This window comes from Anomaloglossus baeobatrachus, chromosome 10 (assembly GCF_048569485.1).
Source record: "Anomaloglossus baeobatrachus isolate aAnoBae1 chromosome 10, aAnoBae1.hap1, whole genome shotgun sequence".
In the NCBI taxonomy this organism is placed as follows: Eukaryota; Metazoa; Chordata; class Amphibia; order Anura; family Aromobatidae; genus Anomaloglossus; species Anomaloglossus baeobatrachus.
The window spans coordinates 10151749-10177895 of NC_134362.1; the positions used below are offsets into that span (position 1 = coordinate 10151749).

The 26147-nt window shown below is 46.6% G+C and overlaps 1 protein-coding gene across 1 annotated transcript in view; it reads left to right on the top strand.

Moving 5' to 3' along the window:
- Positions 1 to 3856: 3856 nt before the first annotated feature.
- LOC142255023 (vomeronasal type-2 receptor 26-like) overlaps positions 3857 to 26147 on the top strand; it is a 30858-nt gene continuing 8567 nt past the window's right edge. The window contains exons 1-2 of the mRNA XM_075326449.1: positions 3857 to 4051; positions 4438 to 5005. Coding sequence (XP_075182564.1) covers positions 3857 to 4051; positions 4438 to 5005 — 763 coding nt within the window. The remainder of the gene's footprint in view (positions 4052 to 4437; positions 5006 to 26147) is intronic.

The following is a 26147-nucleotide window of genomic DNA, read 5'->3' on the forward strand; positions in this document are numbered from 1 at the left end:
AAAAACTTTTAAAGATGTGGTGGTCAAAGTTTACTACAGATAACGAACAACATAAACTAGACAGCCATTTATTTTGGGATACGGCCAAAGCGGTTTTAAGAGGTGGGATAAGTGGGTACATGGCAGCGCAAAAAAAAAAAACACTTCAGGCTTATGATAAAGCGGCAAAGGAACATAGAGAGACATATACAGAATTCCAACAAACACCAAATACATCAAACAGAGAGCAGTGGGTGACAGCAAAAAAGAATTTTGACCTGTGGCTCGATAGAACGGAACAGATTAAGGGCCAGAGAGTAAAAGCACAATTTTTCAGATATGGAAACAAGTAAGGTAAACTATTAGCGAACTTTGCAAAAGGAAAGATCCCTATTACGAACATTGGGTGTTTAAGAGATGAACAGGGGCAAATTATACTGACCCTAAAAAAATAAACGGGATTTTAGAAAGCTTTTACACAAAACTATATACTCAGGAAAAATTTAAGATAGAGGGAGAAAAGGAGCTGCGGAACAACCTTGCCCTGACAAAAATGTCAGAAGTAGATATGGAAACCTTGAATGCACTAATTCAGGAAGGCAAAATAACAGAGGCTATTAAAAATTTAAAAAATAACAAAGCTCCAGGCCCTGATGGACTTCCAGGAGAATTCTTTAAAATTTTGAATGAAGACATCACACCCACACTAAGCCAAGTATACAACACTATCTTACAGCAACAAACACTTCTACAATCTGGGAATATGGCATACATCAAAGTTATCCACAAAAAAGGAAAAGACGAAATTGATCCGGCATCCTATAGACCCATATCCCTGATTAACCAGGATATTAAACTATTGTCCAAAATCTTAGCGGACCGATTGGCCCTATTTCTTCCATCGCTGATAGGAAAACATCAGGTGGGATTTATTAAAAATAGATCGGCGGTTTTTAATATTCGTTCTGTCTTAGCGGTACAGGATAGTATGAGATGACCTGGCATGGTGGGAGGCAACCCGGCACTTTTGGCACTGGATGCCGAAAAAGCTTTCGACAACGTAAACTGGGAATGGTTGGAGTTAGTGTTGGACAAAATGGGAATCATAGGGACCTTCCGAAGCTATATAAAAGCCATGTATGCTGACCCACAAGCAAAAATAGCAAGTCCAGGATTTCTGTCCAATGTAATTCACCTGCAAAAGGGAACTAGACAGGGATGTCCACTTTCGCCGCTATTATTTGATAACGCCATTGAACCACTTGCCCAACAATTTCTAAAATGTGAAAATTTTACAGGGATAAGAGTGGGAAACAGAGAAATAAAGCTGACCTGTTTTGCTGATGATATGCTTTTATTTCTAGCAGAACCGGAAAAACAGTTACAGCACATCTTAAACCTGATTGAATCTTTTAGAGCCTACTCAGGCTACAAAATAAATATAAATAAATGCCAGTTGCTATTCCTAAGACCCACAGGGCAGAGATCAAAGAAATTTTTGAACATAGAAGTGGTGACGCAGTTTATCATACTTAGGAATTAAAATTGGTACAGACTTTTTGGCCATGTATAGACTTAATTACCCCCCGTTGATAGAAAAAATAATTAGGGAACTAGAGAGATGGAAAACCCTGCCGCTTTCTCTATTTGGACGAATGCACTTGATCAAAATGATCAGTTTTGCGAGACTACTTTACCCAATGCAAACCATTCCAGCCCTTTTAAAACACACGGATGTAAACACAATTCAGAAAGCATTCACCACATTTATTTGGCAGGGCAAAAGACCTAGAATTTCATATCATAAATTGACCCGATTGAAACAGGAAGGAGGGATACAAATGCCTATGATGAGAGCCTATAATTTAGCTGCCTTGACAAGACACATCAAAGATTGGATATACAACACTCAGTACTTTTCCAATACTCAGTTGGAAAAAGAGCTCGCAAAACCCCTAGATCTAATTACGATATTACATTTGAAAGCGAAGAAATTCCCGTCACATATTAAACTCAGTTGCCTGCTAACTGACACTAGAGGAGCTTGGAAAGCAGTACGGAAATTATATAGATTACCGTTTAATCTTACAAAAGACATACCTCTCTGGGAAAACATCAATTTTGAACAGGGACAACAAAACAAGCTTTTTGGAGAATAGAAACAAAAGGGAATTCAAAAATTAGGAGATTTACTAAATCTGGAAGAGGGCAGGGCCTTCAACTGGCAAGAAATGTTGGAAGTATACTCGCTATCTAACAAACAACAGTACACTACAGACAAATGGTGAGCCATTACTCGTCCATAATGAAATGCTGGGGGACACTGGGAATTAGAAATGGATTTGATACCTTGTTGGGTGGAAGAAAGGACCAGATCTCATTGGCGACACTTTATGCCCAAATACAAAGTCAATACAATCGAGGTAAAGAGAACGAAGTGGGGGGAAAGTGGAACAATAAATTTGAAGTTAATGGTCTACAGGAAAAAATACTCAAGGGATGGTTAACTGTGAGAAAAGTGGTGGTTAACGAACAATGGCGAGAGATGCAATTCAAACTAATGCACAATGCTATATACGCCTTTGACCTTCCGTACACAAACTCCCCAGCACACTATCTAAGTAGCTGCCCCAAATGCCACCTCCACAAAGAAAACCTGATACACTGTCTATGGGAATGCCAGGTGATAGCAAAACTTTGGGGGGATACAATCAAACAGATAGACAAGACTTGGGGAATCAAAATCCCAAAAGATCCAATTCTCTGTTTATTCCATGCCACAAGTCGAGAGGCGAGAGAGAGGGAAGAACAGTTATTCATTCCAAAAGCAGTACACGCATTAATACTATTGGTTAAAAAATGCATTTTGCGACACTGGCTTACAAAACAAGCACCAGATATTACGGAAGTGTTAGATACCATAAAAATGGTGATACTGATGGATCAATTAGAAGCAGAAGATGGCAAAGAGAAACGCATGACTAGTTTTTTTTAAAAAATGGAAAACATTTATAGAAAAAAAACTACTCTCAAAGAGAGATTTCTAATTTAATGTATCGTTTCAAAGATACAGCCTGGTATAGCTGGGGAGAGCTAGATGGCTCATTGGGGAGATTGAGGATAGACAGGTAAATCAAGGAACCCTTATGTTATGGTTATTTCTATGTTAATTTATTATTGTTTTCGATGTACAACTTGAAAATGCCAACATGTTTAGTGTTGCGACAGAAAAAAGATTTAAAATGGATGAGAATTGTTAAAAAGCTAACTGAGAATGTTTTCATTTCTGTAAATATTTTGTTGACAACTCATCAAATAAAATATGTTTAAAAAAAAGAAAGATACAAAATCTTTATATGTCCAATAAATAGGGGATAATGTGCTGGTTGATTGGCATCTGACTGCCAGGATCTTCAGCAATCCTGAGATTGTGGCTTTGAATTCCCCAGAATGAGACTCTGCCGCCTTGTCTTTAATGGAGCAATGGGGTGCACTCTCAGCCTACAACCCACTCTCAGCCTACATTAAACTGGAGACAAAATATACCGTTTTGCCCCAGGTGTGGGAATACTCGTTTAATTTACAATTCTCCGTAACTAATAACATGAGATGCTGATGGCTTCTCTTGTGGAAACTGAAGCTGGATCCGAGCAACATTTGTCTCCCGGCTTGAAGCTGAAATCATGAACATCAGAGGATTATGCCTCAAAAGGATGGTATTCCATCTCGGTATTATAGGGGATGACAAGCTGTAATTCTTATGATGTGCCATCTTCTTCTTGGCTTCTTGTGACATGGGGAAATGGCAATATCTCTTTGTTAGGTTCAAAGTAGTTAGATACCATGCCGGCCACAGCCTCTTGATCAGCTCATAAACATGAAGCAACGGGTTTGCTTTGAACCTGGAAACCTCATACAGCTTTTGATATTCCTTACAGAATCTCCATTCTCTATCCAGTTTCAATGGGACAATTGGGCTGGACAAGCCACTCTTGGATTCCTCAATAACTCCGAGATTCAGTATCCGCTTCAGCTATTTGGAGATCACCTGTCACTGGGCCTTGGGAATCCGGTAGGGCTTCAAGTTCACCCACATTTTGAGGTCAGGTAGAACTTTATGTTCTATAATCTGGGAACACCCCACCAATTCAGAGAACAGGTCTCTCTTGCGCTGGAGCAACTCTCGGTACTGCTGTTTTTGGGCCTTCTAAAGCTTCAATGTCAGCTTCCGATTTGGTGACCAAACGTGAAGTCTCAGTGGCATCCCTGAGACACCCCTAGCACCTTCGCCCACTGTTCTGGTGGGAGTTTATCGTCTTCTATGTGTGAGAGTCTCCATTTTAACCCATGTATCACACCCATAAAAGGGATATGTGAGCAACCAAACCCGCCATCTTACACCTTATATTCCCACTGATTTTTTTTCCTTTAATGATTCTTCACACTCTTATTTTATAGATCAGTTATGGAGCTGTTGACCATATATTGAGTCATAGACAACATTTCCCACATTTTTTCCGGACAATTCAAAATGAATATCCCATTAGTAAAAGTTTAGGGAAACTTATCGAACACTTCCGATGGACTTGGGTTGGAATTATCACGTCTAATGATGACAGCGGAGAGAGAGAGTCTGATTTGCTATATCGATTTTTAACACACTTTCAAGTTTGTGTCGCTTTTATACTTAGAGGTTCTGTGATAAAGGATGATTCTGAAAGAGCTGCTCATAAACTTGTTGAACGGTTGGCGGTGAAGGTTGTGATACTTTGTGGCACCTACCATGATCTGATCTTCAATCCCTCTGTTTCTAAATGGCTCAATAATGTGACAATAATCTTAACACCTCCCTGGGGACCAAACATCGTCCTCATTGAGAAGTATCCGGAGATCTTCAATGGAAGTTTGTCCCTGGATCCAATCTCAAAACGCAATGCACAACTGAAGCATTTCATTGATGGCTTCTGCCCTGCAAATTATCCAGAAGACATGTTACTTGAGGATTTATGGATGATCTTGTGCCGCTGTACATCAGGAAAAAAAAAATAAGGATCTATTGTATGAAAAGACTTATGGAATTTCCCTTCACAATTGCACAGGACAGGAACGTATTAAGGATTCCTGGAATTACTTGAATGATAAAGTTTATGATCCAGTAACTAATGCGATGTTTTTTATAGTCAGCACCCTACATCGTATACACTCTTCCCAAAACAACTGGTCTAGAACGGACGCATCCTATCGACTCAAGGTAAATGGAAGACGTCCACCTTATCCAGCTTTACCCTTGTAGGGGATATTTCCATCCCAGATATTTATGGCATATTCCTGATATGAATTGTATATTTTTTTGGGGTGAAGGACATGCGATTATTACCAGCACCCCTCATGTGGGGGCTTTTATAACTATTGCTAGTGACTGATTAAAGAAGTTTCCACTTAAAAGATGTCCATCTCCTTCAGCAGCACTTTTTACTGTGTTTCCAGATGGTCTCCAGCAGGGGAGGGGTCACAGGACCGCTGCAGCCAAACACCAACTGCTGATTGACTGCAGCCTGCATAATCTGTCCAAGCTGAAAGAATCCTATCACCTTCCAGTTTGGAAAGAATCTGAAAGCTGCAGCCAATCAGCGATCACCTGCCCCAACGCTCATGCCCCAAAAGTTGATGCCAGGAGACTGTCCGGGAACACAGGACCATCTGCAGAGCACCAGTACCTGTGCCAGTGCAGAGGGCAAGTATAGGTTTTTTCTTTTATTTTTACACCCCCCCTGGGCCCATTGAGGTTTCCTTTTAGGGTTACTACTAGGGCTGAGTGGACCTGTAGTGAAAAAGTCCGGATCCGACCGGTTTCAAAGATTCCCGGGTGCCGGGGCCCAGGATTCCGGGTGTACGATCCAGATTCTGCACTGGAGAAATGAAAGGAAAAATAAAGAAAACAAGAATTAATTGAGCGCTGCATACTAACGGAGACTCGGTGTCATGGTGGCAAACTGCTTCCGGGTCGCGCATTCACTTCCTGTACTGCGCAATAGGCTCATCGCATACACATACACACAGCTTTCCGTGCTTTCCCCGCCCACCGGCCGTCCTGACGTTGTCAAGGGAGGAATTTTGTTGAAGACTGCTAACGGAGTCTTCGTTTGGGATATCCAGAGACGGTGCCGTATTAGCTGTATATCAATGTATATAAGACAATGAACACAGAGACGTGCTCTCTCTTTTAGCCAGCGTCATCAACTGACTCGTGTATTCTATTGTTTAAGCATTAAACACATCACTTCAGCCTGAAAGATATTTACAAAAACTTCTCCATTTGCTCACACATACTGATAAAGAATAATTAGGGGGGAGTGTGTATGGGCAGCATTGGGAGAATGCATGAGATCATACATTATCCCAAATAGTACACTTTGAAGACGGTAAGCGACAATGAGATTCTGTAGAAATAATACATGGGAGTATCGGATCACCCGCCTCATCCTACAAATACTACATTCCTTCTCCTGTGAATTTTACTGATAAGGCTCCCAGTTAACTTAATGAATATTTCCTTTGTTCATTTATACTTTGGCTAACTTTTTTTAATATACAGCTTAGAATTATACTATGGGTCTATGCGATGGCTACATAGACAGACAGATAATTATGCATTTATATTTACATTTTGATTATTTATATACACAGATATTTTTATTACGTTTGAACAAACAAGCTATAGCTTAGGCGACCTCCACAACGTCTGTGATTGGTTGCAGTCAGACGCGCCCCCAGTCTGTGACAGCGTCTGCCTGCAGTTATCACTCATTGCGGCTCAGTCATTGTCTGCACTGACAGCCGGCGGTCTTGTTCTATGGCACTTGCTGTGAGATGTAGCAGAGCTGGAAGCAAAGTGGATCCTCGTGTGGATTACGTCGGACCTGGAGGGGTGTTTGGGATTAATAAAGTAGTGAAAGAGGGTGTGTTTTTGTATTTTATTCCAAATAAAGGACTTTTTCTCTGTTTACACTTATTTACTTTCATTTACAAGTTGTGATGCAGGTATCTCATAGACACCTATGCGATCACAACCTAGGGTTTAGTAGCAGCTCTGTGCTGTTATAAACCCCTGCAATTACCCCCAATTGCCACCGCTTCAGGGCAATTGGAGAAGCAGGTAAAGCACCGGGATTGTCACATCTAAAGGAAGCGGCAATACAGGGCGGCTGCGGGCTGAGAATACCAACCCCCAGCTGACTTTATCTTGGCTGGGTATCAAAATTGGGGGGGACCGCTTGTCGGTTTTTATCTACATAAAAAAGCTGCATGCGGTTTATCTGTTTATCTAAGGCCAGAGTCCCACTTGCAAGGGATTTGAGCAAGTCTCGCGTCACATCACCCGGGACAGGCGCAGAGTCTTCTGACAGGAGCGGGCTGCATGTGTTTCTATGTACCCGCACGCTCATGTTCGAAGAGAAGGAAAGGCCGGATGATATGATGCGAGTCCCTCGCACATATGACTCTGGGCTTATTTTGATAAACAGCACAGATAAAGCCCGACAGCTGGGGGCTGCAGCTGTGGACTTTATCTGTGCTAATATCAAAATATGGGGGACCCTGCCACAATTCTTTTATCTATTCTTTTATTTTTATACCACGATACTGACCCGCAGACACTTACACTGCTTTCCCCACCCACCGGCCGTCCTAGCACCTGTGATTGGTTTCAGTCAGCTGGCATGCTGACACTCAGGGTGGGGGCGTGTCTAACTGCAACCAATTACACATGCCGGTGAGCGGGCAAAGCAGTGATATTCAATAAGGGTTAATTGTCGGATCCAGAAGGGAATGCGTGACCTGGAAGCAGCTTGCCGCCATGACACAGCCTCTGTGAGTACACCGCGAGCGCTCCTACCCCCCTATCCCTTCCACCAATGTTTTTAATCACCGTATTCTGGTCCCTATAGACTTATATGGGTACCAGATTCTGGAGCGGATCTGGGTTTTTGTTTTTTTTTACGTTTAGCAGGGACTCGCCAATCCCAGTTTTTTGTAAGTTCGACAGCTCTAGTTACTACATTAAAGTCAACTGTATAAGGCTCTGAGAGCCACCTTGTGAATCTTGACCCTTCCCGATCACCTATAACAGTATCATATCTTATAAGAGAACTGGCAAGCCATGCACACATGGCCGGCTTTAGGCATGTGCGACTTGTGCGGTCGCACAGTGCGCCGACGGCCATGCTTCAGGGGGGGCGCAGCAGAGAGGTAAGAAGTCATAACATTTCCTGGCTCCTCCGGTCCCAGCACTGCGTTTTTACTGTAACCGCCGCCAGTTACTTACTTAGCCGGTTAATCACTTAGCTTTATGTAGCCCCTGACCAGCCAGGCCCACCATCTTCACCGAGCCCCAGTCACTGCTGCAGCGGAGGGGCCCGGCGGTGTCGCTTCAGCAACAACTGCAGCCTGCACATGACTAAGGTGCGTGCAAAATCCTTCTAGGTCATCGCATGCAAATTAGCCATGTGGTGGGGGAGGCAATGTGAGTGGAGCAGAGCAGGCAGGCAGCGCGTCATCCCGCAGCCCAATGTGATGAGAGGTCATCACTTTGCACCTCATCACATTGCTGCGGACAACGCGGAGCTGGCGAGCGCGTGGCATCTGGCTGAAAGAGGTAGGGGCTCTATGAGCTGAAGATTGCCGCGGGTGGTGGGGGCCACTGACTCCAGCCGCAGGTGGTGGGGGGGTGCTGACTCCAGCCGCGGGGGGTGGGGGGGCTGCTGACTCCAGCCGGGGGGGCGGGCGCTGACTCAGAGGGCAGGGGGGCGCTGACTCGGGGGGCAGGGGGGGCCGCTGACTCCAGCTGCAGGTGGTGGAGGGGGCACTGACTCCAGCCGCGGGTGGTGGGGGGGCACTGACTCCAGCCCCGGGTCATTGGGGCGCCCACTTACTGCAGCCCCTGCCTTGCTTTAGCTGGATGTGTGGAGGGCACACATCCAGCTGAAATGCATCGCTGCTCAGAGAGGACGCTGCAGGACGTGGGAGCCAGGGAGGGTGAATAAAATGTTTGGGTTTTTTTCTTTTTGCAGTAGACAAATATACGAGGAGAGACCCAGGAAAGGCACATATACACAAGGAGGAGGAGATATATACCAGGAAGGGGACAAAAACCAGGATGGGACATATATACCAGAATGTGCCCAGGAGGGGAATACATATACATCAGGAGCAGCCTAGGATGGGGACATATATGCTGGGAAAGGGACAAATAAACCAGGATGGGAACATATATACCAGGAGGAGGACATATATACCAAGAAGGGGACAGAAACCAGGATGGTGACATATATACCAGAGTGTGCCCAGGAGTGGGATATACATACCAGGAAGTGCCCAGGATTGGACATATATACCAGGATAGGGACAAATAAACTGGGATGGGGACATGCATACCAGGAGGGTCCCTGGATGGGGACATATATACCTGGAAGAGGACATTTATGCTAGGAAGGGAACAATAAACTAGGATGAGGACATGCATACCAGGAAGGGCCCAGGATGCAGACATATATACCAGGATTTGGACATATATACCAGGAGGATATTATACAGAGAGACAATGTGTGTGGGGGGGATAGTATACAGAGAGGTAGTGTGTGTGGGGTTATATACAGAGGAGCATTGTGTGTGTGTGTGTGAGGATATATATACATATATATATATATATATATATATATATATATATATATATATATATATATATAAAGAGGGGCAGCTTGTGTGGGGGATAGTGTACAAAGGAGCAGCGTACATGATGGATATTCCACAGAGGGTCATTGTGTGTGTGTGTATATTATACAGAGTTGCAGTGTGTGGATGCTACATAGAAGAGCAGTGTGTAGGATATTATACAAATGGGCAGTGTGTCTTGGTATTTACAGAGGAGCAGTGTACATGTGGGGACATTATACAGAGGAGCAGTGTGTGGGAGGATATTATACAGAGGAGCAGTGGGTGTGGGAGGATATTATACAGAGGAGCAGTGTGTGGAGGGGGATATATTGAGGAGCAGTGTTTGTGGGGAGATATTATACAGAGGAGCAGTGTGTGGGAGAATATTATACAGAGAAGCAGTGTGTGGGAGGATATTATGCAGAGGAGCAGTGGGTGTGGGAGGATATTATACAGAGGAGCAGTGTATGTGTGTGAGGATATTATACAGAGTAACAGTATGTGTGGGGGATATTATATTGATAAACAGTGTGTGGGGGATACTATACAGAGGAGCAGTGTGTATGTGGGGATATTATACAGAGGAGCAGTGTGGGGGGATATTACACTGAGGAGCAGTGTGTGGGAGGATATTATACAGAGGAGCAGTGGGTGTGGGAGGATATTATACAGAGGAGCAGTGTGTGGATGGGGATATATTGAGGAGCAGTGTTTGTGGGGAGATATTATACAGAGGAGCAGTGTGTGGGAGAATATTATACAGAGAAGCAGTGTGTGGGAGGATATTATGCAGAGGAGCAGTGGGTGTGGGAGGATATTATACAGAGGAGCAGTGTATGTGTGTGAGGATATTATACAGAGTAACAGTATGTGTGGGGGATATTATATTGATAAACAGTGTGTGGGGGATACTATACAGAGGAGCAGTGTGTATGTGGGGATATTATACAGAGGAGCAGTGTGTATGTGGGGATATTATACAGAAGACCAGTGTGTGGGGGGGTATTATGCAGAGGGGCATTGTGTGTGGGGGATATTATACAGAGAAGCAGTGTGGGGGGATATTACACTGAGGAGCAGTGTGTGGGCGGATATTATACTGAGGAGCAGTGTGTGTGGGGGGATAGTATACTGAGGTGCAGTGTGTGTGTGGGATGTTATACAAAGGAGCAGTGTGGGGGGGATATTATACAGAGGCAAAGTGTGTGGGGGATATTACACTGAGGAGCAGTATGTTTGGGGGGATATTATACAGAGGAGCAGTGTGTGTGTGAATATTATACACAGGGGCATTGTGTGGGTATATTCTACTGAGGGGCAGTGTTTGTGGGGGATATTATACATGGGGCAGTGTGTGTGGGAGAGGTATTATATAGAGGAGCTGTGTGTGTGTGTGTGTGAGTGAGTGTGTGTGTGTGTGTGTGTGGGATATCATACAGAGTGGCAGTGTGTGGGGATATTATACACAGGGATATCGTGTGCGGGTACACTGAGGGTCAGTGTGTTCGGAAATATTATAAATAGGGGCAGTGTGGGAGAGAGATTATGGAAAGGGGCGGTGTAGAGTATATTATGGAGAAGGGAGGTGCTAACACTTTTGGCCATAACTGTGTGTGTGTGTCTGTATGTGTATGTATGTGTATATGTGTGTATATATATATATATATATATATATATATACACATACATACATACACACACACACACGTTTTTAAGAGAAGAAAGAACACGATCAACCGTCCATAAGGTGAAAAAAGAAGAATTCTTTATTGACCAGTGCTGAGTGGACACACAGATAAAATATTTAAAACACCAACAAGAACCAACCGGCAAGAGAAGATCACAATAAATACCAAACGCCAGACCTTGGAAATGCATTAGATGGCAAATGATAATAAATACATCGGCATACGTATAAATATGAAGAAAATCTAAACACATATGTGTATCTCACACGCCACATATGTATCACAAATGTAACTTTATACCACTAGTCCATATTGGAAATATTAGTAACATCAAAGGGTCAAGCAGGCATGGAATGCTTGATCATATATATAATATGGGTGCGTGCTACAATAATAGCCAATATTACAATTATTACTGCCTTCCAAAGTCTGGTACAATACACGTGGTCAAGATTATAATAGTGCACGCCACTATGTGCTGAGGGCCCACACAGGTGTATTATATCTTCACCACTACATAATTGGATACAAAGGGGATAATGCCATGCATCCCATAGGAATAACTGGTTCAAATGAGCCCATCACAAGTGATACGGGTAGTGGTAAATCATATATACACACCTGTGTAAGTCCAGAACGGCAAACAGTTTACTGCATATAGCAGGATGGAAAATAATTAAACCAAATGGTGAGCCTACCCAAGGGCTGCAGTAGTTAATGTTAATACATGCCCAAAGCGACGACAGAATTAACCACAAGTGTGCACGATTAACGTGATCAAGATTATAGTGATACACGCCACTATGTGCTAAGGGCAAATATTTGTGTGCAAATCTTCATCACGACAGCAAGGAGTACAGGGGGGATGGTGGCAAACATCCCATAACATAATAATTGGCCCAAATGAGCCCGTCACATATAATAAGTAGTGATGAACGACATATACACACCTATATAAGCCCAGACCGGCAGATAATTAACTGCCTATGGCAAGGTAAAGGATAGTTAAGCCAAAAGATAGGCTCACCCAGAATGGCGGAGGCTAATGCTGGTGGTGCACGGAGCGGCAACAAGGCTTACCACGTGTGTAACAGGATCTGGAGAAACCAAGCCGGAAGGTCCGCCTACCCACGTTTTTCCAAGAATGGTGGTGAGTGTGGAGGGCTTGAGGGGTGGAGTCGGAGCTGGGGTGGGGTGTAATATCTATGGATATGGCATAAATGGTTGAAATCGGAAGACCTCTAAAAAAACTAGATCAGACGTGGTGGATAAGAGGTGCAGATTCTCCAGCACAAATTTGTAATTTATTTTACATTTGAAGAGATCAATTTTCTTAGGATATAAAAAAAAAATGGCCTACTGATCTTGTTTGTTTCCTGGGAAACGGAGTAAAAAATCAGTAGGGGGGGGCACCAAAGGACAGTTTTGCACAGGGCGCCATTCAGGCTAAGGCCGGCCCTGCATGCACATGACCCTCTTATATCTACTCAGTGAGTGTAAAGGAGCAGGCACGCTCATTAGCGCATCACCACATGTGGACACAGGTCTGCCTCTTCTCAGCTGAAGAGGACCACCATATTGCCATCAGGATGTTATGGGTTCACCTGTTGAGCTGGATTCTTTAAAGAGTAACATTTTAATTTTTATTTTATAAATCAATAGTAACATAAAAATAAGCAATTTTGTAATATGTCTTATCAGGGAAATCTGCTTCTCTCTCCTGGACTGATCTGTCATTTTCATAATTCTCAATTCCCAGGTAAAATCTGTATTCAGTGAAGAGCGATTGTTACATCACTGAGATTGGAGATGGCAGTTGAAACTGATAAGATTCTATGTAAAGAGCAGGGTGGAGGAGGAGCTAGAGCTGAGCTCCTCCCTCCTTTTCCAACCACCCGTCTATATAGAATCTTATCAATACTAACTGCCATCTCCAATCTCAGTGATGTAACAATGGCTCTTCACTGAATACAGATTTTACCTGGGAATTGAGGATTATGAAAAGGACAGATCAGTCCAGGAGGAGAGAGAAGCAGATTTCCCTGATAAGACATATTACAAAATTGCTTATTTTCCTGTGTACTATTGATTTCTAAGATAAAATTAAAATGACGATTACTCTTTAAGTTGTAGGTCGGGTCAGCAGGACGGACCAGAGGCGATGCAGCAGCAGAACAGGAAGCACCACATGAAACAGAGCCAGGAGTAAGGATACACATGGGAACAGTAGAGGCCTAAACAATCTGGAACATGCAGAAGGCAGATGGCTAATAGAGATTTATGCAATGAGGAACTTTTTGCACAGAGCCAGGTGTGAATAACACTCGGTAGCAGAGATGAAGGTATATTACGGATTCTCACAACAGTTTTTGAATGCAATTAAAACAAGATACACAAGTCTGAACTTGGATGTAGAGTTGGTAGCGAAAAAGCAGATAAGAGTTGCTGTAATGTAATGAGTCACCTGGATGGAGCGGAGTGTAGGAGAAGGGGAGGCAAAAGGACGAGTAACAAGGGACTATGATCCCACATGCCTTTCTGGACTTGCTGTCAAAGGTCTTGGGTGATGATGTCAGAGGTACTTGCTGGGCTATCACAGTAATGTAGCGCAGTCTAGCACAAAGGGAATCGACCATAACCATAGGAAAAGGAAACAAGACCCAACCCTGGAGTCAGGACAAGTGAGTAACACAGTGATGGTGGAGATTTCCTGGTTTCCAAGGGCAGAAGAGGCATAAAGGAGCATGTCGTAAGCTCTGTCTATAACTCGGCCATAACAAAAAAAAACAGTCGCACTCTGAAATGCTGAAGCATGGGTAACGGGCAGTGTCTCTACGGGGAATGTCACGATGGTGGCTGTTACCCGGTTACCAGGTTCCGTGCCCTGGGTCCTTTTTGTAATGGGGATATTTACAGGTGATTTGTGAATAAAGTTATTTGTGACGCCACTTGCGGTATTGCGGCTAAGTGTAGGGAGCCGCCGCTGCAGATTTTGTGGGGCTGATGGAATGTGCAGCTCTGATGACTTGGGCCCTCCTCAAGTAGGGTATTACCTAAGCAGATGTATGGTGCAGTAAGCATTGAAGAAGGAGTCCAGACAGGTATTCAGTGCAACTGTTTGCCCGAGACCGGCTGGTTTCGCCTTCAGATCGTCCCAGTGCCAGTCTGGTTCTCTGGTACCTTCTTCCCCTGCACCTGTCTCTGGTAAGTGGGTCCCCGTGGTATGGAACAATTGGGGGTCTCTGGTCTGTGGTTTATCTACCTCTGTTCGCCTGACGGTAGCGTGAACCCTGTGGGGATGGAGTCTGTGGTCCTGTCTCCGGCTCTCCCGTTGCTACTGAGTCTTCGGATTCTTGAGGGTCATCAAGGTCCTTGATGGTCCCCTTTTCTGTGCAGGTGTTAACAGGTCGGCTTGGAGCGCTTTCCTGTCCTGGGGTCCTGAACCCAGTCAGTGCGTAGTTCCGGAAGTACTCCACTATACTCCACCGGCAACTACCTCTCCTCGGTTCCAGGTCCCCGTTAACCCAGTCAGGACGTTGCTCAGTCACCTCTCCACACTCCTGCTGTCAACTCCGTTCTCACACTCACACTGACTACGCTCCACAGTTTGCCCCTCCCACTTGGTCAACAAGTGGACTGGAATGGCTCCACCTCTAGGCGGCCATCCATTGGTCTCACCCTAGCTGGGTACCATTGTATGGGGGATTTGTTGGGGTAACTGGGATTTCCTGGGTTCTTGGTGTTACCGGCACTGGGGTTCTGGGTCCCTGCATCCTTGTGGAGATGCAGAACCTTGTAGCACCCTGAGGTGTTATGGGGTGCTACACATGCAAGCCATGAATGTAAGAATATAAATATGCATTACTGCTAAAGGAAATCCAGGAAAAATTGAGATATATAGTGTGATGCCCTGGCCTATCAGGTCGTCACAGGGTATTGTGCAATCTGCCCTTCTGTGCAATATCCACCTCCTCCTTGGTTATGGGTCCCCAACTAATAGTGTTGCCAACATCAGCCAATCAAAATACTAGGAACACTCTGCACCACACCCACCAGACACACCAGTGGACAGCCTGAGTGGAATAGGGTCGCTCAATTGGGGCGTTGGTAAGGGGAGGTCAGGAGTGTCAGGAGTCAGTCAGTTGAGAGTCAGAGTAAAGGAGTAAAGGAGAGAGGAGGTCAGGAGCTGGGCTCCTTGGAAGTCACTAGGTAGCCGACGGTGGTCTGAGCCTAGTAGGAGCTGGACCCCAGTCGCAGGGGATCGTGACAATTGACCAGACGAGAACGGAGCCTTCAAGATCCACTCTCCACCCGCTCCAAAATCGGGGTACTAGTGCAACGAGGGGGATAGGACTTTCCACTAACGGTCAAGGGAATCCCAAGCGTGAAACCTGAGAGCAAGCTCCCTCAGTTAGCCACACTGGGGAGTGGCACCCAACTAGTTCTACACTACAGGGACCAACTGACAAGTGAACTGAGTGCCAAAGGAAAGGTCAAAGATCACCAGGCAACACCAGCGGGGATGGGTCCCACACTAGCTCCCCTCGGCGGCAGCGGTGTCCAGAAATTTGGTTTATCAATTTGTCGGTGTCAGCTTTATGGACTGAGTGAGTACGCAAGTGACCCTTTCAACCCCAACGGCACTCCCCAAACACCATCACCGAGTCCCGGGGCATTCCCCCTACCCGTGGAGGGGTTAAACACCTAGCTGCCCACTCCATCGCCCCCGGGTACTCCCAGCTGCAGCGGTGGTGCTCCACCTTACCACACACCATGGGTGGCACCACGAACTCTCAATATATAATCCCCTGTAAATACCCCCTTTATTTGACCCCCGGGTCCGGACGCCCCCTGAGCCACCGCGGATCTGGATCCAAGCAGCCCGGCTGCTAACGCGGGGGCGGCACAATAGCATACAAAAATGGCAAGTTCTGTATCTGCCCAGTACCCACGTCAAGGCATATGTTGTATACTGAATACCTATTCTAACTATAATTTAGCCATTTTCTTTTCAACGCATTTCAACAAAACCTCTCGCCTTCATAAGGAGAATAATCACACATATGTGTGATTTTTTTTGTCTGATGAAGGCGAGAGGTTTTGCTGAAACGAGTTGAAAATAAAAAAAAATTAGTTTGATCTCCACCTGGATGATTTATTTCTGCACGCCAGCGCAGCGTATTCCCCATTCATCACCAGCCTTGTACATCGTCCAGGGATGCTGCAGCAGCTATTTGATACTTAACAAGTAGTTGTGACTAACAAGTACCGCAGGTGAACCTGTTATCTTTCTTTCCCATCTCCCTTCAACACAGATAAGACACTATTGCGCTTCTGTTACTTTCTAAATTTTACCTCCTCTATAATTCGGCCATGGCAGACCTTGTTACAATCGCAGGTCACCGTATAGATGTGTCCACCCTCACCTTTTCTGCAAACATTTTTAAAGGGCTTTTGTGACGCCCTGGACTAGCCAGGTAGTCACCGGTAGACCCCCTGCACAAACACTAGCCCCTAATAAGGTGACAGCAGCCAACCTACAAAACCCTTGTCACCTCTCTCAGTGTTCAATGGTCACACAAGGGGGGGGAGTCAAGCGGTTGGCCACGCCCACCTAGGAGTCCAGAGAGCCTGAGACAGGAAACAAACAGTCAGTTGGAGTTTGAGTTCAGTACAGTGAAGTGGAATGGAGGTCTAGTTCAAGTGCAGCAGGCCTGAGGCGTCAGGTCTGCAGCGACAACACTGACCGGTGTCGGGGTCGTAGCCCTGGTACCGTGGCAAGGAGGCAGGCAGTGGTTTCCGCCTGCAGGAGCCGGGAAGATGGCTGGTGGAACCGTAAGGGACCGGGACAGGGTAGTGGCCCGCCGGTACCGAACCGGGGAACCAACTGGAAACCGGAGCACCAGGAGGGGTACTCAGACCCAGAACGAGGTCCAGAAGCCACTGGACCACGTCGAATTCACTGATTGAGGTCTGGACCTTAGGTCCTTTCCCGTCCCAAGACCCGAAAGACGGCAACACCCACCGAGGGGAATAGAAAGCCACCGTACAGGCAGAGAGATCCCACGGGCCAGCGCCTGCAGGCAAACAGGTTCCCCGACACACATTAAGCCGGGGAGCAGACTACCATTGCTGAAGCATAGGCAGTTAAGTTCCACAAAAGAGGTGCAGGAGAAAGGCGGGAACCACCAACCTGAGAAAAGGGCAAAGCGCAGCCGGCTGCGGGCACCGACCACCATCCTTTTTGGTTTACCAGAGACTCCGGTGTATCTGTCATAGTGAGTACAACAATGCCCTCGGGCCGCGCACCGCACCACACCATCTTGCCCGCACTTCACAACCACCGGGCCCCGGGACCATCACCTCTTGCCCACGGAGGGGTCAACACCAGGCTGCATAACACCATCCCCGGGAGCCTAGTTAACGGCAGCGGTGGTGTCCACATTCACCACAACCCGTGGGTGGCGTCACGAACTTACATCCCTAAACACCATGGCCTCGGCCGTGAACCTCCCCACCGAAATCCCTACACGTAGCGCCAACCCCCTTTCAGAGTGACGTGACCCCCGGGTCCGGGAGGAGCTCGAGCCATCTACCGACGAGCACGGATCTGAGCGGCTCGGCAGCCGGCCGAGCCCCGGGGCGGTACACTTTCACTTCTCATTATACATAGTCAATACATCATTGGGATATGCTAGCAAAATCCTTGACAGGCTATAAGCCACATCACAACTACTGGGTAGCCACACATTGACATAAAGAGCATTTGTAGGGGTGTCGCCATTACGAACGTTTTAAACACGCTATGATTTTAAGAGACGGTGCTTCACTGCGTGCAGGGTTTTGTGGACTAGCCGGCAGAGTCGGCACTCCTCTCTGCACTGTGCAGTTGGACTAATGCTGGCCAAAAAGTGCAGGAAGTAGAGAAAGAGCAGGAGGGTAGCTTAGGATGGGAACAGGAGAATTCGGGTCACCTGAGAGAAGGAGAAAGAGGAGATGCTGCCTGGGAAGTGTCCAGGAATGATAGCTTGGAAAGAGGCACTGTGCCAGCTGTGAGAGATAGTGTAAATCGGATCATGAGAGAGCCCTGGTAGCTGTCGAGTAAGTACCAGACGGAAAAGCATCTGAGGTCTGCAATTCCCGAATAGGACAAGAGACATGTTCCGGAGGCCTCAATAGACACGGCTCCGTAACAGAAGAAGAAGAGTTCCCCCCGTCCTGCAAGGTGAAATTTGCACCAACGGGCATCACAGCATCGAGCTCAAGGGAGTGGATTTGTTCCCCCTCAACTTTACCATGAGTCGTTTACCGGTGTGCGCTCTCAATGGAGCGAAGCATAGGCCTCAGTAGTCAGAGCACCGTATCAGCATTGCCCAAGTAGCAGAGGCCAGTTAGGTTGTTAGTGCAGTGTAGTTGTGAATATACAGTATTCTACTTGTAAAGTTAACTCTTGTATATTGACTTCTAATAGCTGGGGTGACATGGTGTAAGAAAATGCAGTGTTTCTTAAACTTTACCATCCCCGCACACCGGAGATCAAAATTAGAGAACTTAATTTCCTAAATGATAAGGTCATTGTGTAGTCCTATGTGATTAAATCCTATGTGATGTTGCTCACAGTTCACACTATATATTGGGGGCACTTACTTTGCTGCAATACGAGGTAGTGTGACACCCCTGGACTATCAGGTCGTCACAGGGTACGGCACGCTCTTTTCCCTTTAGTGCAGTATTCAAATCCCTCATGGTTCTGGGTCCCCATCTTACAGTGCTGCCTCCAACAGCAAATCAAATCCTATGAACACCCTGCACCATACCCACCAGTGGGCAGCTTGAGCAGAATAGGGTCACCCACCTAGGGGGCAGGAAGGGAGGGTCAGGAGAGTGTCAGTGAAGTGAAGGAGAGTGGATTGAAGTGAAGTGAGGAGTGAAGTGAGGGAAGGAGGGAGCGGTGGCTCCCAGGAGTAGCTGTCTAGGTTGCAGGCGGTGTCTGGGCCTAGAGGAGTCGAACCCCCGGTCGCAGGGGATTGAGGCGAGGTGCCTAGGACCTGTCAAGAAAACGGTCAGCAGCCTGGTCCTATCTCCAGTCTGGGACTGAAGGCAAGGCGGGGTACACGGACCCTAGGTCGGGGAGAAGCTTCATGCAACCCGGCAATTAACCTGTGGAGAGCGGCGCCTTTATGGACTGTTCCCACTAGCTCCAGAATCGGGACACTAGCGCAATGAGGGGGATAGGGCCATACGCAGCTCACAAGATCCCAAGCGTGAGCCCTGAGATCAAGCTCCCACACTTAACCACAGTGGGGAGCGGAGTCCGGCAAGTTCCAAACTACCGGACCACTTCAGTATATCTCAACTTTGTACCAGGAGGCAGGTCACAAATCACCAGGCAGCACTGCAGGGGACGGGACAAGGCGAGCTCCCCGAGAGAGGCAGCGGCACCTAGAGACTTAGTTTACCCGGTTGTCAGCATCTGCTTATTGGCTGAGTGAGTACATGAGTGATCTCCCCGTCACAGCACCCAGTATAACCGCACACCACGGGTGGCGTCACGAACTATCATCCCCTTGTAAATATGCCCTTTCACTTTAGAGTGTGGCCCAGAGCCCCCGGGTCCGGAGACCCTCGAGCCACGAACGAACATTGCCCACGGATCCGAGCGGTTTGATCCACTGCTGGGGTGGCACAGTAGCATAGGAACACACAGTTCATTAAACGTCCAAAGGGTTTATTAACACCGCACAAACCGCAGTCCAACAACATAACATGAGCCTTTTCTTAAAATAAACAAACAATCACGGATTACAGTCTGTTACCTTCACGGTGCGCCCGCACAGGTTTTGGAGACAGTCTTCCAGTATCACACTGACCCCAGTCAGCACATACACAGTTTTCAAGTCCGTTATATTGGGGGCTCACTCACAGTCATTACACTGACCCCGGTCAACACATACATGATTTCCCAGTCCGTCATATTGTGGGCTCACTCAGTCATCACACTGCCCCCGGTCAACACATACACAGTTTTCCAGTCTGTTATATTGTGGGCTCACTCACAGTCATTACACTGACCCCGGTCAACACATACACAGTTTTCCAGTCTGTTATATTGGGGGGGGGGGGCACTCACAGTCATTACACTGACCCCGGTCAGCACATACACGGTTTTCCAGTCCGTTATATTGGGGGGTCACTAACATTGATCTCACTGACTCCGGTCAGCACATACAAGGTTTTCCAGTCCATTATATTGGGGGGTCACTCACAGGGATCACACTGACCCCGGTCAGGATTAGTCCACAGAATCCAAGTCTGTTATTCTCAGGAGATTTAGTAGTCTCCGCACACACTGACGCCTGTACAGCACAACTCTCAGAAGCTTCTCACATCCACAGCCTCTTCAGACTCCACCATGTGCCAAAGGCTGGGGCCACACGGGGCACTACTGCGATGCTCGCATGAGACTCGGCTCGTGCTGGCAGTACAGCAGGAGCCGAGTCTCATGCGAGTGTGCCTGCTTCTGAGGTCCGACTCTGCGAGCAGACCTCAGCTGCGGGGGGTGGGCCGGCTCTCAGGAGGGGAGGGAGGGATTTCTCTCCCTCTCTCCTCCGTAGTCGGCTATTGCCATTCTTGCACTGCACTGGCAGTACACCGGTGTACCGCGAGTGCAGTGCGATTTTTCTCTCGCCCCATTCACTTGAATGGGTGCGAGAGAAAGAGTCTCGGCTTACAATCGCAGCATGCTGCCATTGTTTTCTCGGTCCGATTAGGGCTGAGAAAATAATCGCTTGTGTGTGCTGACACACAGGCTAGAATTGATCCGAGGGGAATGCGATGTTTTATCGCACTCCACTCGCACCGATTTTCTGGCCGTGTGGCTTAGGCCAAACAGACAATCTCCATTTTACCTGTCAGAAGTGACACACCTCTCTAGCTACTTGTGAACCTACCCTGTGAATACTTTAGCAGAAACATGTGGCACTACAAGCACCAGAACGCAACTCCAGGTTCACAACTCTTATATGATACATACCGGCCATTAGCAGTATAGCATGTTGCCATCTTACACTTAACATGAGTAAACTTGCAGTATTTTAAGCTTATTTCATAAACTGAATTTATTCCAAAGCACATGATAAAAATGTAAATGAGATAAATTAAAAATAACACGGATCAAATTTAGAGAACATTTTCAGATCCCTGCAAGTTATTGGTGTTAATCTACACCTGGTGCTAATTTCCTTAATTATCTAACAAACCCTATATTACTTGGCAGCCTAACTTTCCAGTCTACACTGACTTTGCTGTTCCAAAGTGACTGAAATACTCTGGCAGAAGGTTCCCCAGAAGAAGGCCAAAGGGGTGACCCTATCAGCCACAGCAAGAGAAGTTGGTCGTTCCAAGTCTGTGATTTCATGAATATTGCATCTTTACAAAATCCCAAACTCTTTCAAATCCCCCAAGAAGGCTGGTCGCCCTCAAAAGACAAACGCAAGAGAGGACAGGATAATGGGGAGAATCTCCATGGGTAATCATTTCACCACTGCTGCTGGAATTGCTCGCCAGTTCAGCACTGAACAGTATAATGATCTGTCTCGTCATACAGTGTCACGATGTTTAAGAGCATCCCAACTGAAAACCTCTAATTTACAGAATAAAAAGGCTAGACTCGCCTTTGGTGAGGAACATGTTGTGTGGACAGAGGAGAAGTGACCACAGTTAATTTTAGTGATGAAAGCAAGTTTAACTTATTTGGGTTTGATGGGAAACATTATATTCGTCAACAAACTGGGAAAAAACTAAACCCAAAGTGTGTTAAGAAGTCAGTGAGAGGTGGTGGAGGAAGGGTCATGGTTTAGGGAATATTTGCTGCAGCAAGAGTTGGACCTCACATACTGCTACATGGCAGAGTGAATGCAAGTGCATCAGAACCTTCTTCACAGCACATGGCTCCTTACTTGTGTTCATCACAATCAGCAGCAATTTTCATGCAGGACAATGCCCCCTGTCACACAGCAAAACGGGGAAAGCAGCTCCTTGAAACGGAAAACCATGAAATGGCCACAGCCCAGAGTCCTAATCTAAACCTAATAGAAAAACAATGGAAAATCCTTGGTGACAAAGTTATGACCAAAATATTCACAACAGTCAAAGAACTGTGGAAGAGACTGGAAGAAGAGTGGATCAAAATCCCCCCAGAGCAGTGTGAGAGACTAGTGATGTCCTGTGGAAGAGACTAGAAGAAGAGTGGGCAAAAATCCCCCAGAGCAGTGTGAGAGACTAGTGATGTCCTGTGGAAGAGACTAGAAGAAGAGTGGACCAAAATCCCCCAGAGCAGTGTGAGGGACTAGCGATGTCCTGTGGAAGAGACTGGAAGAAGAGTGGACCAAAATCCCCCAGAGCAGTGTGAGAGACTAGTGATGTCCTGTGGAAGAGACTAGAAGAAGAGTGGACCAAAATCCCCCAGAGCAATGTGAGAGACTATGATGTCCTGTGGAAGAGACTGGATGAAGAGTGGACCAAAATCCCCCCCAGAGCAGTGTGAGAGACTAGTGATGTCCTGTGGAAGAGACTGGAAGAAGAGTGGGCCAAAATCCCCCAAGAGCAGTGTGAGAGACTAGTGATGTCCTGTGGAAGAGACTGGAAGAAGAGTGGGCCAAAATCCCCCCCAGAGCAGTGTGAGAGACTAGTGATGTCCTGTGGAAGAGACTGGAAGAAGAGTGGACCAAAATCGCCCCAGAGCAGTGTGAGAGACTAGCGATATAATATGGAAGAGACTGGAAGAAGAGTGGGCCAAAATCCCCCCAGAGCAGTGTGAGGGACTAGTGATGTCCTGTGGAAGAGACTAGAAGAAGAGTGGACCAAAATCCCCCAGAGCAGTGTGAGAGACTAGTGATGTCCTGTGGAAGAGACTAGAAGAAGAGTGGACCAAAATCCCCCAGAGCAGTGTGAGGGACTAGCGATGTCCTGTGGAAGAGACTGGAAGAAGAGTGGACCAAAATCCCCCAGAGCAGTGTGAGAGACTAGTGATGTCCTGTGGAAGAGACTAGAAGAAGAGTGGACCAAAATCCCCCAGAGCAATGTGAGAGACTATGATGTCCTGTGGAAGAGACTGGATGAAGAGTGGACCAAAATCCCCCCCAGAGCAGTGTGAGAGACTAGTGATGTCCTGTGGAAGAGACTGGAAGAAGAGTGGGCCAAAATCCCCCCAGAGCAGTGTGAGAGACTAGTGATGTCCTGTGGAAGAGACTGGAAGAAGAGTGGGCCAAAATCCCCCCCAGAGCAGTGTGAGAGACTAGTGATGTCCTGTGGAAGAGACTGGAAGAAGAGTGGACCAAAATCGCCCCAGAGCAGTGTGAGAGACTAGCGATATAATATGGAAGAGACTGGAAGAAGAGTGGGCCAAAATCCCCCCAGAGCAGTGTGAGAGACTAGTGATGTCCTGTGGAAGAGACTAGAAGAAGAGTGGACCAAAATCCCCCAGAGCAGTGTGAGGGACTAGTGATGTCCTGTAGAAGAGACTAGAAGAAGAGTGGACCAAAATCCCCCCAGAGCAGTGTGAGAGGCTAGTGATGTCCTGTGGAAGAGACTGGAAGAGTGGACCAAAATCCCCCCAGAGCAGTGTGAGAGACAAGTGATGTCCTGTGGAAGAGACTGGAAGAAGAGTGGGCCCAAATCCCCCCAGAGCAGTGTGAGGGACTAGTGATGTCCTGTGGAAGAGACTGGAAGGAGAGTGGACCAAAATCCCCCCAGAGCAGTGTGAGAGACTAGTGATGTCCTGTGGAAGAGACTAGAAGAAGAGTGGACCAAAATCCCCCAGAGCAGTGTGAGGGACTAGTGATGTCCTGTAGAAGAGACTAGAAGAAGAGTGGACCAAAATCCCCCCAGAGCAGTGTGAGAGGCTAGTGATGTCCTGTGGAAGAGACTGGAAGAGTGGACCAAAATCCCCCCAGAGCAGTGTGAGAGACTATGATGTCCTGTGGAAGAGACTGGAAGAAGAGGGGACCAAAATCCCCCAGAGCAGTGTTAGAGACTAGTGATGTTCTGTGGAAGAGACTGGAAGAAGAGTGGGCCAAAATCCCACCAGAGCAGTGTGAGAGACTAGTGATGTTCTGTGGAAGAGACTGGAAGAAGAGTGGGCCAAAATCCCCCCCAGAGCAGTGTGAGAGACTAGTGATGTCCTGTGGAAAAGACTAGAAGGAGAGTGGACCAAAATCCCCCAGAGCAGTGTGAGAGACTAGTGATGTTCTGTGGAAGAGACTGGAAGAAGAGGGGACCAAAATCCCCCAGAGCAGTGTGAGAGACTAGTGATGTTCTGTGGAAGAGACTGGAAGAAGAGTGGACCAAAATCCCCCAGAGCAGTGTGAGAGACTAGTGATGTCCTGTGGAAGAGACTGGAAGAAGAGTGGCCCAAAATCCCCCCAGAGCAGTGTGAGAGACTAGTGATGTCCTGTGGAAGAGACTGGAAGAAGAGTGGACGAAAATCCCCCAGAGCAGTGTGAGAGACTAGTAATGTCCTGTGGAGAGACTGGAAGAAGAGTGGACCAAAATCCCCCAGAGCAGTGTGAGAGACTAGTGATGTCCTGTGGAGAGACTGGAAGAAGAGTGGACCAAAATCCCCCAGAGCAGTGTGAGAGACTAGTGATGTCCTGTGGAAGAGACTGGAAGAAGAGTGGACCAAAATCCACCAGAGCAGTGTGAGAGGCTAGTGATGTCCTGTGGAAGAGACTGAAAGAAGAGTGGGCCAAAATCCCCCCAGAGCAGTGTGAGGGACTAGTGATGTCCTGTGGAAGAGACTGGAAGAAGAGTGGGCCAAAATCCCGCCAGAGCAGTGTGAGGGACTAGTGATGTCCTGTGGAAGAGACTGGAAGAAGAGTGGGCCAAAATCCCCCAGAGCAGTGTGAGAGACTAGTGATGTCCTGTGGCTGCAGATGTGCTGAAGTCATTCACAGCGACGGCCGGTGCACGTCCCATCGATTGTAACTGTTGTTACTTGCAGAACATTTACTGATCATCTCTCTACAGTCATTGCTGCTCTCTAATTATCCTACATAAATATAACACTGCACTCTCAATAGGCAAGAATGAATAAAGATATAACTCTTTTTCTCAATGCTAATAGATTTTTATTACAGAAGGCAAGATAGCAACAATTGAAAGACATGTGACACTTGCGACAATAACGTTTCGGTCCTCCAGGACCTTGATCACATTAGTCGCTAAATTACTATGAAGAAAAGTGTTTTTTTGGGTTTTTTTTAATGATTAACAGACAGTAGCCTCCTTACTCATAGGCATATGTATAAAGACGTTCGTCCAGAAATCCAAATAAAGTTGCAATACGGTTTGGTTTTTCCTGTTCCCTCCACAGTGGAGTTCAGGGTAGGAATATCCTGTCCTTCCTGGGCAGTTAGGGAAAAATAATCTCCTGTATAGAAGTGCAGGAAGATCCATAAAGTAATTAATGCATGTGTATTATGAGTGGGCTCATAAAATGAATTTGTGCTCCAGACCCTCCGGGGTTAATGCTGTATTTGTCTTTTGTATACACCTTAAAGCTGAATTGCAGTCTGCGTCCCCAGGAGCTGTGGCCATGTGTCTCTAATTATCAGCATTACCTTTTGGGCAAAATAAAGGTTTTATGTTGATAAACTTTGGATCTTTTGTAAAACACTGTTCTAGTGACGCGGTGCACCTCTTACCCTGTTCTAGTGACATGGTGCACCCCTTACCCTGTTTTGGTGGCATGGTGCACCCCTTAATCTGTTC